Source organism: Furipterus horrens, unplaced genomic scaffold (genome assembly GCF_987537825.1).
Source record: "Furipterus horrens unplaced genomic scaffold, mFurHor1.1.pri manual_scaffold_3, whole genome shotgun sequence".
NCBI classification, from domain to species: domain Eukaryota; kingdom Metazoa; phylum Chordata; class Mammalia; order Chiroptera; family Furipteridae; genus Furipterus; species Furipterus horrens.
This window is the reverse complement of record NW_028327173.1, coordinates 162,197,740-162,215,397: the sequence shown is the minus strand read 5'-3', so window position 1 is coordinate 162,215,397 and position 17,658 is coordinate 162,197,740. Positions and strand designations below refer to the sequence as shown.

Here is a 17,658-nt window from a genome sequence, read left to right as displayed (position 1 = left end):
TAATTGGGACCAGAAGCTTGTTTTTTTTTAATCTCCAAGCAAAGTAGTTGCTGTTGTAATGACCTCGTTTTACCATGTAGGAATCAAGCCATTGACATTTATTTTTAAATATATTCTAGACAGTTACTATTTAATTGTATATAATTTAGAATTGTGTCACAGCTACCAGACTGAATTTTAGAGCAGGATATTTATAAGAAAATGTTGGTCAGTATATTTCCCAAATAGACATATTGTGTGAAACAATCTACATTTTGTAGACTTTTTTTACTAAAAAAATAATTGTTTAAATTTGGATTCTTTAAATTTCATTTTTCCTTTTCCCACCCCATTTTACAGACATTTCAACCTACGAATGAAGAGGGACACTTCCCTTTTTAGTGATGAATTTAAAGTAGAAACATCAAATAAAGTACTTGATTATGATACCTCTCATATTTACACTGGACATATTTATGGTAAGTTGAATCTTAAAAGAACCCTGTAATATTTTTCTACACATGGAAATATACATGTTGAAGCATAGACAAATATTTCAAAAAAGATGGAATAAAGTCTGAGGAGATTTGAATCTGTCACGAAGGGCATGAAGTGTATAATAGTCTTTGAAGAGTGAAGTAATCCTTAGATCTATCTTTACATGTTTGTTTAATGTTGAATTATGCAGTGTCTGGCTTCAGAAAGGTATGAATTTTTGGCTCTGTCAATAGCTCCAAACTTAGATTTAAAAAAAAAAATTTAATTACTTCTATATTTTTTGATGATCCGAGGAATAAATTAACAGTAACCTTGCTGTGTTTTTAATGTTGGACTATAGTTTTCTATTATTTTTTTGTTATTTATCTTTCCGGGCAAGCAACTCTTAGTTTTTCCCTTTTTTTGCTAGGCAATGGTCAAGAAAGTATAAGACTGAGTTTGCAGATAAAAGCCATGTAATTTAAAATAACAGTGTCTTGGGCTCTTAGCTTCAGTCCATGATTAGTTGGAAGTTAACCAATTACTTTTAATCTATAACTTAGAAATTGTGGGAAGCCCGATTTTTGTTTTAATGAGAACAGTTTAAGTAAATTTAACTTTTAAAGCCCCTTTCTTCTTCCTTTAAATTGTTTGATGTTTAATGCTTAGCTTTTCTTTGTGACTGTATTAAGAACCAGAAATACCTTTTTTTTCTGTTAAGTTCTTTCACAAGAGAAGCATAATTTTTTTTTTTTAGAGGAGAATAATTGATGGGACAATATTCCAGATCTTTGTCCAGTATCATAAAAAGTATATTGGTATACCTTGTACAGATTTCTTTTCAAATTTTGATACTCTTATTTTAAAAATGTATTAATATTTATAAAATCTAAAGGTGTTAAGGAAGCCATAGGCTCATGAAGAATATGTCAGGTTGGAAAGGAACTTTTTCTTATAGCAATTAGAGCAGAATTTCAAAAGAAACTTTAATATCTTTATTTTGAAAGTTTATTTCATCAGTGGGTCTGTTAGCCTCTTTCTAAGTTTAAGTTAATTTAACAATTATTTATTAACTACTGCATATATACCAGGCTCTGCTACATGCTGGGAATGTGATTGTCAACAAGACAGATGTGCTATTTCATTGTTTTACTAATAATTGTATATATTTTAACTACATACTAGTTGCTGTTTACATCTCAAATTCAGGTTGATATATTTTATATTAAAATTAACTTTCTCAGTAAACTTATATTTAGGTTCTTAAAAATGTATATAAGAATAGCTCTTCGAAGAAAAATGAATTTAACATGCACATGCAAATTAAATTTTCAAGAGTTTATTGCTTTCATTAATAGGTGAAGAAGGAAGTTTTAGCCATGGGTCTGTTATTGATGGGAGATTTGAAGGATTCATCCAGACTCATGGTGGCACATTTTATGTTGAGCCAGCAGAGAGATATATTAAAGACAGAATTCTGCCTTTTCACTCTGTCATTTATCATGAAGATGATATTAGTAAGTACTAAACTTTTATCAAGCACCCTTTTGCAAAAAGACATATAAAAAGTTAAAACTATGTGGAGACAAATGAAGCCTGAACTTTTTTCTTTCCTGAGCTGTATTAATCATACTAGAAAATATTTTCACAACCAAAGTCTCAATTTAATGAATAATAGATCTATAGTACAGTAAAACAATTTCCTTATCAATCCATGCTGGTCCTACTTTGTTGACATGATACAACCAATTCTATTTGAACTATAAGTTAACCAACTGTGATTGAGCTGGAAATCCTCTATTGTGATATGAGCTAGTTGTTTAATGCTATAATGCCTGTGTGTGTCCTACTGAAGTATTATTATCTTTGAATGTAAATATCAATGTGGATATTTTAGATATTTTTCTAATTTCTAAGTCCTTTGAGTATTTCTTTTTGGAATTTTAAAATAATGACTTTAGTTTGTTAAGACTCCAGATTTATCATTGTGGATTTTTTTTTTAATATGCTTTATTGATTATGCTGTTACAGTTGTCCCAATTTCTTTTCCCTTTGTTCCTCTCTACCCAGTGACCCCCCTCCCTCCAGTTGTCTCCCTACTTAGTCCATGCCCATTGGTTGTGCATATAGTTCTTCTCAACATCTTCCTATCTGCTCCACTCCTTCCTACTGTGCTTCTTAACTCCTGTACCATCTCCCTCCCTTTCCCCCTTTCTCCTTCCCCACTGACCTCCCCCCATAATGTTCCCCATACCTATAATTCTTTTCCCATTCTCATTGCCTACTTAGTTTGCCTTTGTTTCGATTCCTTAGCTTCTGTTGTTGGTTGTTGTGATACAGTTTTCATTTTAATGTTCATAGTTTTGATCCTCTTTCTCCTAAACAAGTCCCTTTAACATTTCATTAACAGTGGTTTGGATCTGATGAACTCCTTCAGTTTTACTTTGTCTTGGAAGCATTTTCTCTGCCCTTCTATTCTGAATGACAGCTTTGCTGGGTAGAGTAATCGTGGCCGTAGGTTTTTGATTTTCATTACTTTGAATATTTCTTGCCTGCAGAGTTTCTTTTGAGAAATCAGCTGATATTCTTATTGGGACCCCTTTGTAGGTAATTCTCTTCTTCTCTCTTGCTGCTTTTAAGATTCTCTCTTTATCCTTAGTTTTTGACGTTTTGATTATAATGTGTCTTGGCATGGTTCTCCTGGGTCCAGTTTATCTGGAACTCTCTGTGTCCTGGACCTGTAAGTCTATTTCCTTCCCCAAGTTAGGGAAGTTCTGCTTTGTTATTTTTTCACAGAATTTTTCAATTTCTAGTTCTTTTTCATCACCTTCTGGCAACCCTATGATTCGGATGTTGGCCCGCTTATGCTGTCCCATAGGTTTCTGAGCCTCTCCTCATTTCCCTCACTTTTTGTTTCCTCTTTCTGCACTGGTTGACTGTTCCTTACCTATGTTCCGATTTATTGATTTGATCCCTGGTCTTCTTTCCCCTCACCACTGGTTTCGTATGTGTTTTTATTCATTTCAGCAGGACTAGCCTTCATTTCTTCCCCTTTTGTTTATGATCTGATGTTAGGTCTGTAAGCATTTATATAACCAGAGCTCTGAACTGTGCCTCAGAAAGATTTCCTATCTGCTGGTCAGTTAGATCATATATTTGCTCTCCGGTCAGCTGAGTCATCGGGATCTCTTATCATGATCTGTGCCATCCTTACCGTTTTGTGTTTAGTTTTGCTTTCTGGGTGTTGCTGTCATACCTCCTATGCTACAGGGGGCGGAGCCCTGTGCACTAGTCTCTAGCGGAGGACCCTTCTCACCATGCTATGGCGTTTTGTGTGGGGGTGGGGTTCCAAGATGGATTCCTGCTGTTCTTTCTCCGCTGAGAGACCAGGAGCCTCCTCCCGCGTCCCCACCCCCTCCAGCCCTCACAGTCCAAGGCAATGGGGGTCTGCCTTCCCCGGCGTTGGAATCGCGAGCTGACGGGTCTGGTTTGTAGCCGGGTGTGCTCCCCAGGTGTTTCTTGCCTCTTTTTAAATATGGGTGTCTGTGCTTACCGCGGTCCTGCCGCCGCCAGCACAGCTTGACCTCTCCGCCCTTGCCCCCCCTCCTACCCGTCCAGACGAGCACTACTTCTTTATAACTTCATACGTTGGACTTCACGTGGCTTTATTTTCTGGAACTTCTGGTTATTTTTGGTTTTGCGGTAGTTGTATTCCTTCTTAGTTGTGGAGGGAGACAGAGCATGTCAGTTTAGGCCTCCATCTTGGCCAGAAGTCTATCATTACGGATTTTGTTCTCTACCATGGTCTTACATGATGGCAATTTGTTGAGAGAATTATTTTTCTGTGTTTTAAGAGTAGAAAATGTATTTAGACTTTATCTTTTAATTTCTACCATTGTCTGTAAGTCCAGTCATCATAAGAACACTTTAATGAAATACCACAGAAATTCATTCCTCTAATTATATGCCTCTTCAATTATCATATTTTATTCTATTTTTGTCTTTATTTTTATAAAAGATTTTATTTTTTTACTTCCTGGAGAGGAGGGAAGGGAGAGAGAGAAAGAGGGAGAGATGAAGAGAAATATCAGTGCTCAAAAGAAACATTGATCTGTTGCCTCTTGCACACCCCTACTGGGGACCTGGCCTGCAACCTAGGCATGTGCCCTGATTGGGAACTGAATTGGTGACCTTTTGGTTCACAGGCCAGCGCTCAGTCCACTGAGCCACACAAGCCATAGCTCATATTTTGTTTTTTAAGAGTGATTAGACTAGTCTCTCAATTTTTGCCTATTTTTTAAAACTTGGTAGTTTCCTCCTTGCTTCACTTTCCTTTCCACAGCCAGAAATTTATTGTCAATAATAATATTCTCATCCCTAGTAATGTTCTGGAAAACCTTAACCATTTAAACTTTTTGCTCCATCAGTTCTGATAGTCTGTCTAAATGCTTGTTTTTCTAATGCTCTATTACTACAGAAAATAGCATAATTATTCTAAATGGGGTATATTTATGATTTTGGCTACTTGCTAAATCATAAATTCATTAATGCTACTTGCCCACATTTTTATTCATCCTGATTTTTTCCAACTTCTCTTCTTGGTATTTCAGACTCTCCTCTATATGTAAGCTATAGTCCTCTTTCACAAGTTGGAATATGAATTCCTTTGCCTCCTTTCTTGCTGACAATAGAATTAGCATCTATTTGATTTGTATGTTACTTTGTGGTTTTCTTAGTGATTTAATCTTTTTGAAGATTTACCTTCTCTATTCAGTGTATGTCAGTTCTCCAGCTGCAGTTTCTATTCCCTTTGCTCCTTTAACATTCCAAATATCATTTATGTCTGAAGCAGGTCATTCACAGATACTTAATGTAAGGTTGAAACATTTTTCCTAGAATGTTTTCTCAAAATTAAATAGACCTTTTGGGAAAGGAAGGAGAAGAAGAGGTAATTTGAGAGATTTCAAACTTACCTTTATCTTCCCATAATATTGTAATCAAACTTCTGCCTTTGCTGTACACTATCCATAGTGCCCTTCACTATGTCTGTTCTGCCTTTTATGATTTCTTTTATTGAATCTTATCTCTCTTGTTTCTTGCCTCTCATCTTCTTGTATGTATAGTAGTTGAAGCATATTCTGCTCTTCTTTCCCATGTTTATTTCTTCCTCATCATATAATTGCATTTGTCCACTTTGCATCTTACAGTCTTTCAGATGTTTTCCTTTATGTCAACCATTTGTCCTCCCAAAGATAATGAGTTAGCATGGAACATCAGTGACATTGGGTGTGACTTAGTTTTCTATTCCTTTTGGCATTTAACTTTACCATTGATTTCAGCTCTTAATTTTTATTGTCCAGGTAAATACATATTCAAGGTAAGGAGGCCATTTCACATTCTTTTTATTATATACCAGTTGTGGTATTAGAGCTTAAAAATAGTAATGTTTAGAGTGATTTTCTGGTAAATGGAAATTAACAATATGAGGGCGAGAGTATGGGAAGAAATTGCTTTAAACAGAGTTTAATGCTTATAAATGAAGACAATTACTTTTGAGAAACTATCTGAAAATTGATTAGGCTACCCATGGTTAAAAAAAAAACCACCCAATGCATTAACCTTTTAGTTTCTAAATAGTTGCTATCTTCTGGATTCTAGACCAATGGCTGGCAAACCTTTCTTGTAAAGGGCAAGATAGATAGTCAATATTTTTGGCTTTGGGGCCACATGAGCTCAATTGCAACTACTCATTTCTGCCTTTGTAATGTGAAAACAGCTATAGAAAATATGTAAATAAACGAGTGTTGTGGTCCAATAAAATTTTAGTTATATATACTTAAATTAAAATTCCATATAATTTTTACATGACAAAAAATATTTCTTTAATTTTTTCAGTCAGTTAAGAATCTAAAAGCTGTCCTTAACTTGCACGCTAAAGAAAAGGACTCAGTTGTCCAGCAGGCTGTGTAGTTTGCCTTCCCCTCTTCTAGAGGATAGAGAGATAAAGTTACTTTTAGTTGGCTCTTCAACCTCTCTGTGTATAATATCTAAGTTCTATTAGTAATAGTAGTAATAAGAGTAGTTATTACTATTTTATGTGTACTTGGCACTAGATAAAGTTCTTTACTTGAGTTTTTAAATTTAATCTTCACAATAACCCTATGCGGTATAGGCACACATATTGTCCCTGCTTTATACATGAGAAAACTGAGGCTTAGAACAGTGATGTCATTTGATTGTAGTTCTCATGTTTTTAACATGTGCTCTTATGCTTCACTTATGATAGAAAGCTATAAATTCACATTGCCATCTTTCCAAAGATTTATAGGGCTTTTCTGAAATGTGTAAGCCTCCTTAGAATCACACATTTGTATCTATTGCTGTTTAAGCCAAATTTTTTCAATATATTTAGCAGTGGGTGTTTTATTTTACAACTAATTCAAAGGTAGAGGTTGTCTCTTTAATATACCAGGTCTATCCGGAAAAAGTCCGGCCGTAGTTAATATAATGAGAATGGTTTACGTGACATGGATGTAATCTGGCAGCCAAGGAGAGTGGACTGGAATGTGCATGTGTGAACAATGATGACTTCACTGTACTAGTCAGTGGCGGTGGTAGATGCTGTTGGGTGAGGATGTGTACCATGTGGCTGTCACATTCAAAATGACTGAGTGAGTAGAGCAGTGAAGCTGCATCAAATTTTGCGTTAAGCTTGAACATTCCTCCATGAAAGCTATTCAGATGATTCAGAGGCTGCAGCAATGGGCAGCTGGTGATTGGCAGCTTTATCACCACAACTCACTTGTTCATGCATCACCTCCCATGTGGAGTTTTTTGCTAAACATCAAATCACCCAGGTTACTCAGCCCCCTACAGCCCAGATTTGGCACCCTGCGACTTCTGGCTTTTCCCAAAACTAAAATCTCCTTTGAAAGGGAAGAGATGTCAGATTGTTGATGAGATCCAGGAAAATATGATGGGGCAGTTGATGGCAATTGGGAGAACTGTGTGAGGTCCCATGGTGCCTAATATGAAGGGGACTGAGGTGTCATTGTCCTGTGTACAGTGTTTCTTGTATTGTGTGTCTTCAGTAAATGTCTATTTTTCATATTACATGGATGGATGCTTTCTAGACAGACCTCATATGTTATTGTTTTCATATAATTTCCTTAAGTTGCCAATAATTTATTTTCACAACTAAAGCAGTGCATAATTGTTCAGATGACTGTATGTATGTTTGAGTGTATTTGGTGTCTCTATATATGCTATTTTCAAAAGAGGCAGAGCACACCAACCTTGGTTAGGAAATCTGATGAGAATTAGGCTACCCTCCTCTTAATACTGCTTTTGCAACTGGAGGCATAAATGTGTGAAACCATCATGGGAAAAGGGTATTGCTATTCTGGAAAACCTTAGGGAATGGCTTCTAAGGCTGTACTAGAAAACAGAGACAATTTTCAGTGACAGTATTTAATAACTTCTCTAAGCACTTCATACCCAGTTAGATACTGTGGTGATAACTACATAGTTATTAGCTTAAAATTCCCACTTGTTCAATTCTGTATGTAGGTAGTAAAAAGCACTCTCTCCTTGGACATAAAAGTGTGAACTGTAATGACAAGGTAAGAATACCACTTAATGTTCTGCTCCTTGGCATAATTTATTTAAAGAAACTGAGAAAAACATTGCCCCATAAACTATGCTGTTAATCTTATTCATAGGGAACATTAACTAAATTAATTTTAGGACAGCTTTTTTAGGGATGACTGACATATGATTGCTTGGACTCCTTAGTTGTAGATAGTGTGTCCTTACACCCTTTAGTGTACTACTTCTCTCAGAGGGCAAAGGTCTCAGTAATTTTTCCGTGCTGTACTTATATAGAAATATTTCATCTCTGAATAAAAAAAAATATTTTGAGTAAATATATGAAGCTGCAGAATAATAGTATTTGGGTTTATTCTTTTTATTTCAATTTATTATCATGTGTGTGGTATAGAAAAGCCCAGAGAGCTTGACTTAGCAGGGCACTCCTGCTAATCTCTCTCATATTAATTTGATTATTAGTCCAACCAAAAAAATTTAGAAGGATAGAAGAAGGAAGATTATTTTTTCTCCCCAACTCTGGATTTTGCATTAAAGATGCAGTTTTAAATATAGTTTTCATCTACTGTCATGTCAGATGTTTGAGGGTTTGGAAAAAACTTTGTAGGCATTTGATTTTTTAGTAAGAAGAATGATTTGGAAAGTTTTAAATTAAGACTTCACAACCCATATGCATTTTAAAAATACCAAGTTTCTTTTGGGGGACATTGTTTCTTCATCAGACCTAGTCAGCAAATAAGGGCATTTTTTTAGGAGGGAGAATTGTTTCTTTCATCATATTTAGTTAGCAAACTTTATGGAACACTGAGTTGTTTTTAATGAACCAGCAGATTGATGTAGTGAAATCTATAATTTTAGTATTGCAAAAAAACACTAGAATTACTTCAAAACCCTAAGTTTGAAGATGATGGAATCTGAATCCTGAAGAATGTTAAAAAACTTGTGTAACATATGGTCATCATAAAGATCTGTGTCTCCTGGCTTTCGCTACAGCGCTTTTTTGCTTATATTCTAAGCTAGCAAAGACTAATTTAAAGGCAGGTTAAAGTCAAAGGACGATGGTCCAGGACTTGGGAACTCCAAAGAGCTGCTTCTAAAGAGGTATTGTGGTATCTCATGGATTATAGAAATGTAAATTTGGAGATTAGATAGGTAATTTCTGTAAGCAATCAGCCTTGGTTCCCAGCTTGACTTTACTGGCACCTCCAAGCCCAGCACAAGTAACAACCATCTTCACATTGCCTTGTATCTCATGCTGGGTGCCCTGGGCAGAACACAGGTGTGGCTGACCTTCGACTGTACCTTGTGGGAGGCCTCAGAACCAGTACACACAGTGGACAGCTTCAGACCATGTTGAACTACCCCCCTAACCACCTCTAAAAGGACACCCTCAATGGGTGGACTCAGTGGGCACCAAGCCCTGCTTTAATAAGTCCTGCTCCATGGGTGGGCCCCCTGCATGCTTATCCTCCATGGTGGTTGCAGCCTGTCTTTGCAGTTGATTGGCGTGGGGTTAAATCCCTCCCATTGATGTGCCAGTGACAAGCCTCAACTACAACAAGATTGTGTACGCAGCCCATAAGGGGGGCATACCTGGAGTGCCCAATTTGGGTGAATGGAGAGGCTGTGCCAGTGGACCCTATAGGGCACCTACTACATTAGGCCATGCTACCAAACTTGGGAGATGTAGCAGCTCTTCCTAATACATAGAAACAAACACAGGGAGGCTGCCAAAAAGAAGAAACAAAGAAACATGTTTCAAACGAAAGAATGGAATAAAACTGTAGAAAAAGAACTAAAACAAAATGGGGACAAGCAATCTACTAGACAGAGTTCAAAACGCTGATTATAAGGATGCTCAATGATCTTAGTAAGAAATTCAACAGCATAAAAAAGGACCAGTCAGAAATGAAGGACACAAATCAAAATGAAGAATAATTTACAGGAAATCAACAGTAGTATAGATGAAGACGAGAATCAAATTAGCAATTTGGATTATAAAGAAGCAAAAAATATCCACTCAGAGCAGCAAAAAGAAAAATGAATCTAAAACAATGAGGATGGTGTAAGAAGCCTCTGGGACATTCACATCATAGTGGTGCCAGAAGGAGAAGAGAGAGAGCAAGAAATTGAAAACCTATTTGAAAATATATTGACAGAAAATATTTCTAACTTGGTGAAGGAAATAGACATATAAGTCCAGGAAGTGCAGAGAATCCAAAAACAAGATGAACCCAAAGAGGCCTACCAAAAGACACATTATAATTAAAATGCCAAAGGTAAAAGATAAAAAATCTTAAAAGCAGCAAGAAAAAGCAGTTAGTTACCTATAAGGGAGCACCCAAAAACCTGTCTGCTAATTTCTCAACAGAAACTTAACAGGCCAGAAGGATTGGCAAGAAATAGTCCGTGATGAAAAACAAGGACCAACAACCAGATTACTCTATCCAGCAAAGCTGTCTTTTGGAATCAAAGGACATATAAAGAGTTTCCCAGAGAAGAAAAAACTAAACGAGTTCATCACCACCAAATCACTGTCATGAAAGGTTAAAGGGTCTTCTTTAAGAAAAAGAAGAAAAAAAAGATAAAAAATATGAACAATAAAATGGCAGTAAATACATATCTAGTTGACTAAAAAAACAAAATAAATGAACAAGCAGAAGAGGAACAGACTCATAGATTCAGAAAACATTTTTTTAAAGATATTTATTAGAGGAGAATAGAGAGAGGGAGAGAGGGAGGGAGAGAAAATCAATGTGTGGATGCCTCTTGCATGCCCCCAACTGGGGCACCCGGCCCACTACTCAGGCATATGTACTGACAGGGAATTAAATCAGTGACCCTTTGTTTCGTGGGCTGGTGCTTAGCCCACTGAGCCACACCAGCCAGGACAGGAAAACATTTTGATAATTGCCAGATGGGATGGGTGAAAAAGGTGAATGGATTGGGAAATACAACTTGGTAGTTACAGAATAGTAACAGCATAGGGACTGTAGTCAATAATATTAGAATAACAATGTATGGTGTCAGATGGGTACGAGATTTATCACAACGATCACTTAGTAAGTTATATAATGTATAATTGCTGGGTGTACACCTGAAACTAATGTGCTATTGAATGCCAACTGTAATTGAAAAGTAAAAAATGATTTAAAAATAAAAAGAAGATATGATAAAGAACAGTAATATCTGAAATACAATCTTTAGGCATATTTCTTTAGGTGCTCTACAGAAAAGTCCCCTTAAGAATAAAACGATTTAATCATTGTGTTTGATTGTCTCTAGTTGGTATTTTTGTTACAACAGCTTTATTGAGAAAGAATTGTCACAGTGAACTGCTCATATGTAAATATACAATTTGATAATTTTTTATGTGTATACAGCTGTGAAACTATCACCATAATCAAGACAGTGTGTGTATCTGTCATCCCCCAAAGCTTCTTCCTGCTCATTGTACTCCTTTTCTCCTTTCCAACCCTTCTTTGCTCAGTCACTAATCTCCAGGTTAGTTTGCATTTTCTAGAATTTTATGTAAATGCAATTAATTATACAGTATGTATTCTTTAAAAAAATGCTGGCTTCTTTAATTTAGCACAATTGTTTTGAGATTTATTTATGTAATTCTGTGAATTAATAGTCTAGTCCTTTATTGATGAGTGATATTCCATTGTATGGATAATAATCTGTTTTTGCATTCCCCCTATTGATGGACATTTGGACTGTACCCAGTTTTGTGTTAATACAAACAAAATTCCCATAAAGTTTTCATTAATTCATAACTATTGATTGATTAAAGAAGATAAATTTTGGAAATAGGCAAGGGGATGAAAACATACTAAGGACTTTTAATGTCTTGGTCTAATACCTAAGCTCTAGTGAAGGGGCATTTTGGAAGTTGAAGATGAGCCTTGTGGAAGCAAAAGAACAGAAAGAATGTTCTATGTAGGTTCTGTCCCCCTAAACCCATACTCATCCTTCAAAATCAATTCAGGTGTATCTTCTAAAACCCCTCAGTTCTGAGTGTCCCCTCTTTACTGCTGTTTATGTATTGGTGAGGCCTCCCTATGTTTTAATCCAACAGTTTACAGAGCATTGCTGATATAATGGACCTTTGAGAGGAGACACGGAAGGACACCAGCTGTTGGATGAGTAAATTAAATTCCACCAATATTTAATGAACTGTGGATGATTACAGGGAGAGTGAATACCTAGCAAGTTGTATACTCTTTTAGGGTGTATGCTCTGTGTCATTTATTCTTGTATTAGTGATGTTTGGTAAATAATAGTTTTGCCCTCCCATTATTTGTTTTGTAAACAAATTAAGGCAATTGAGAATTCCATTGACATACAATTAGGAAATTTATGTGCACACAGGCACTAATTTTGAGCATGCCCTGTTTTATAGTAAGTTTGTAAAGTAGTTAGGAATTTAGAACACACTTTCCTGTAGAAACAATTTAAAATAGGAGACAGGTCCTAGTTATTGTAGGTAGAATGAAGGCTAAAAGATTATTGGAGTCAGAAGTTTATAAGTCTTTGGTTAATGGATAACTGTTGAAAAGAGGCATGGAAATCAGCTGCTGACTGAAAAATTAAATTCAACAAGTGTTTATTGATTTGTGAATATACAGCAAGGATTAAGTCTTTAAAAAACCCTTCAGGGGTCTTCTCAGTCAACATAAGACTGTGATGGTGCTGTAACCTAAATGTCATCAAAACACTGAGGGTGGTACACACTGAGGGAGTCTTAGAGATATTTAGGAAGACTTTCTAAGGGAGTTGGCATTTGACTTGAACTTTGAAGATTGGGGGTAGACTTTTGACTGCTGGAGATAAGAATTTGTGATGATATGAGAAATATAGCTTAATATTACTCTGGCTGCAACAGTATTTCATGTTGGCTGCATCAGCTGAGAACTTCAGAAAACAAAGTAAACTAATATCTTCTTTGGCCAGGAATCACCCATTTTCTGTGTGTAGGTATATATACAGTAGTCCCTCTCTATATTGCGGTTCACTTATCGCGGCCTCACTGCATCGCAGGATTTTTAAAAATATTATATTTAATTATCGCGGATTTTTCGCTATATCTCGTTATTTTGCAGTACTGTATACGTATGTTGTTAAAGTTACATAGGTTTAAGACTGTAGAATATGTTTAAGAACATGAGTGTTTATAAAAGTGTGGGAAAAGTTAAGGGAGTAGGAAAGGTTAATAAGGGACTGGGAAAGATTTGTAAGTGTGTGGGAAGGGTTTATAAAGCCTTAATATATATATATAAATACTAAAATAAATGTAAGGTTTCTACTTCACGGATTTTCACCTGTCACAGGGGGGTCTAGAATGTAATACCCTTGATAAGTGAGGGAATACTGTAGTTTCAAATTGGATAAATGGAAATAATGGTCACTGTGAATCAGTGTGTTACAAGTTTCATTACAGTTTTCACAATGCAGGTTTAACGATCGATTGATTGAATAATTAACATTATTTCAGTGCCTAATCTGTGCAAGACTTTTTTAAAACTATATTTTATTCATTATGCTATTTGCAGGTGTAGCCCTGGCTGGTTTGGCTCAGTGGATTGAGCGTCGGCCTGCGAGCTAAGTGTCGCTGGTTCGATCTTCCAGTCAGGGCACATCAGAGAAGGAAAACTCTGACTCCAAAAAACCTCCGCTGCCTTGCGGCATACCTCTTCAGGGGAAAGGCTAAGGGAGTAAACCCCGACAGAAAATCCGGAGCCGGAGTCCCTAAGGTGGTTTGACGTTGTAGTCAACACCGGCAACTCCTGCGGCGCACCTGAAGCCAAGCTGTATTGACTCCGTCTTTCCCTTGGATCCTTCAGCTGCGAAGAGAGGGGGGGTCTGCTGCATGGGCAACAGCAGACCCTCCATATCACCCTGCCCAGGCTCTGTAGCTTCAGCTTCACTGGAGAGGACACTCCAGCGACATCGCAAGATGTCGATTCAACACGGGAGGAGACAGATACCGTGTCACTCCCGAGTCGGACTGCACAGCCATTCTCGGCGGTGCAGATAGACTCTTAAGAAGCTACACCATCGTCTCTCGAGACGGACGGCTGCCGACGACGACCCTTTCCTATATTATTCTTAACTTCCCCCTGTCTATTTTGTACCAACCAATTATGCTTCTTAGTCCCTGCACCATTTCCCCATTTCTCCCCCTTCCCCCTCCCAGATGATAACCCTCCAAATGGTCCCCATACCTGTGATTCTGTTCCTATTCTGGTTTGCTTACTTGGATTTTGTTTTATTTTTTAGGTTCAGTTGTTGATAGTTGTGAGTTTGTTGTCATTTTAGTGTTCATAGTTTTGATCTTCTTTTTCTTAAGTCCCTTTGACATTTCATATAATGATGGCTTGGTGATGATGGACTTCTTTAGCTTCACCTTGTCTGGGAAGCACTTCATCTGCCCTTCCATTCCAAACGTTAGCTTTGCTGGATAGAGTAATCTGGGTTATAAGCCCTTGCTTTTCATCACTTTGAATACTTCTTGCCAACAACTTCTCCTTCCCATGGCAGGCATACTATGCCCTTCTTCTTAGGTTCTCTCTTCATCCTTCCCAAACAGACTTGGCAAGGAGGATGGCAAAGGGGTACTAGGGAGAAAGAGACTCCTTTCTGCTGGAATTCGAAGCAGGAAGATAATGAGGGTCCGTTCTACCCATTCTCCTACCCCTGTTAAAAAACAAAATCCAACTGAGCAAATTTTTAAACTCGTAAGAGCCTTACCCAACAGTTCATACATTAGGCAGCAGTCTCATCCAGTAGATAGAAAGGAGCTCCGCATAGTTGTTTCAAAATGAAACACTTGTAGACAGAAAGGAACTAGGAACAAGAAAGTTACACTAGCAAAGAGTGATTGGTTGTGGCAAGTCACTTTCCTTTAGGGGATGGCAGTGGTCTGTTAAGCAGATTACCTCACTATGCTGACCAGGTGATTCCTGATTGACTTGTTTAAGACTGGTTCTGGGAGAAGCTTAAACTGCCATTAAGTCAGGTCTCGATATGGTAACATCGGGCTAGCATAAGTAACTCAATTTTGGACTTGTTGTCTTGTTTTTAACACTTTCAGACTCATCGTTTCTCCTAAAACAAACATACAAACAAAAACAAAACTACTTTCTTTTACTGTCCTTCAGTGAATCATTACTGATTTTTGGCAATTTGGGGAGTAAATGACACGTTCATGGGCAAGAACCCGATCCGTCTACCCTCTGGATACAGTAGTCCCTATCTATATCGCAGTTCACTTATCGCGGAATTTTAAAAAATATTATATTTAATTATTCATCGTGGATTTTTCGCTATATTGCTGGATTTTGTGGTACTGTACAGTAAATACTAAAATAAATGTAAGGTTTCTACTTCGTGGATTTTCACCTATCACAGGGGGTCTGGAACGTAATATCCGCGATAAGTGAAGGATCACTGTATTAACAAAACAGTTTTTTTTTGTGTGTGCATTATTTGTAGAGACAGTCTTTTAAATTCAATTAATATAGTAAAAGTTAGATTATTTTATTGGATATGGTGACTCATAGCATATTATTGGAGTGATTACACCAAGAATTGACTGTTAGAGACTCATCTCATAAGCAAGGCCTTGGACTTTGGAATCAAATTCTTAACCTGCCAGTCACAGAGAGGGAGATGCCTTGCTGGGAATAGTGAGGATGCAGGTCTACTCTAGTTAATATGGAGTGAGATGTGTGTTTTATACATGGTTCTGTTGGGCAGAGAATCTGAACTGTAAATGTTCCCCCTTCCTGGAGTTGATAATTGAGAGTTAACTAGAGCTATTTCCTGCTTGAGGCCAGTATCACAATATAAGTATTATTTATATTTGCATCTCCTACAACAAAACAAAAGCAAGAGGTTGGCATGCAAAGGAACTGGAAGAAAGGCAGTAGCTTTAAAGCTGGTCTTTGTTGTAAATAGGCTGACTATTCTACACCCATGACTCATTCTTTGTGAAAGAATATGCTGTTTGGCCTTTTCAGGGGAACTACAGTGCATCCTATGATTTAGAGGCTCAATGAGGGCTTATTCATTAGTTGAACAAAGGGTTTTTCTAGAAATGTGGATTATATTTTAAGTATTTTTAGAGGGAAAATGTCATTTTTCATTTTCACAGTTAATGTGGTGACCAAGGAAAATAGACTCTTTTAGAGTTTTTAAAGTATATAGGAAAAATTTTATACATGTTCTTTTCTGTTTTTAATTGGGAGAATTTTGTGCTGACAGAATTTGATGCATATATAAGTACTCCTTTGTTGCTTTGGAAATATTTGAATCCTAAATATCAGGCTTTCAAAAGGTATATGTGTCTTTTAATTTATGATATATAAAATAACAATTTACAAAGAAATAAAACACTTTTTAAATATTCAAGTTCTTGATGGTTCTAACATCTTAAATTACATTGAACTATATAGTTTTATTATTTTCCATTTCCCTGTATATTTAAAAATAATATAAGAGAATTTTAGTCTTTTGATAAAATTTAAAGGTCATGGAGCAATTTTAATTTTCTCCATTGATTACTGAGATCACTTTGCATAGTGTTAGCTTGCATGGTCAATTTTACAGCCTCCACTAATGTGGCAATGTGAGGATTGCTAGTGGTTAATTAGGTAAATAGGATTGAGAATAGACTCTGAAAAATATAGTACTATTGCCAGGTGGCATTAATGAGCTCCTTGAGGTTAGAGATTATGATTTTTGAGTGAGAGTAGTCATAGTTAACAGTTTTTCTCTAGCCTCATTCAGCTGTAGTTGTATAGGCAGAGAGTTGAATTTAAATACGTTTTGGTTGAGAGTTGGGATGTGGGTGTGAAGGGATTTTAAGGCAAATGCAATGGGAAAATTATAATAATAATTTACTATGGGATTTAAGGTGAATAATAAGAAGAAAGAGAACATCCAGTGATGGACAGTGAACAAGATGGTAGCATTGATAGATTGAAGGGTTTTAGTGGTGTTGGAAGATTGTTGTGTTACCAAGTGAAAAGGGGGTTCTTTTTGCGTGGCACCATGGTGTAAAACCCAACAACTAGTGTTGAGGAAAACCAGTCTTTATTTACAATATTCCAACCTGGGTAGGGCTGTGAGCGCTCCTGCTCAGAATCCTGTTCTCCCATGGGACCCAGCACTTCCCTTGCGTCTCAAAAGGCTATAAACCAAAATCATGCCCAGAAGTTCCCCATTCCTTATCTGTCAGCTGTCTCCTTCAGGATCTGCGGTACGATGTCATCAGTCTCCATATAATAGTCCAGAAAAGTGTGTGCTGCATTGCACTGGGTCATGATGAAGTCCAGTAAAGGCACAAATCCCAAGAGAGTCCTCTCAGTATGTCCCGAGTTTCAAAAGTTCAAAAGTCCAGGCTTTGGTGTCTTCGGAAGTTGGCACAATTAAAGCAACAGCAGCAGCAGGCCCTTTCTTACTAGCCTAGGCTGCATGGCCTCCCTTTCTTTCTTTCAGACTGCATGGCTCTGTACCCTTTCAAAACCACACGGTTCTCTCTCCCTGCCTTTCAAAGCCACATGGTTCTGTCCTATAAATGGCTGCTACCTT

At 37.0% G+C, this 17,658-nt stretch overlaps 1 protein-coding gene across 2 annotated transcripts in view; it reads left to right on the top strand.

Moving 5' to 3' along the window:
- Positions 1–17,658, top strand: part of ADAM10 (ADAM metallopeptidase domain 10) — a 135,539-nt gene that overhangs the window by 53,411 nt on the left and 64,470 nt on the right. Inside the window, exons 3-4 of one of the 2 annotated variants that reach the window (XM_090270668.1) lie at positions 340–458; positions 1,815–1,973. In XM_090270668.1, coding sequence (XP_090126794.1) covers positions 340–458; positions 1,815–1,973 — 278 coding nt within the window. The remainder of the gene's footprint in view (positions 1–339; positions 459–1,814; positions 1,974–17,658) is intronic. The other variant, XM_090270669.1, reaches the window with a different exon arrangement.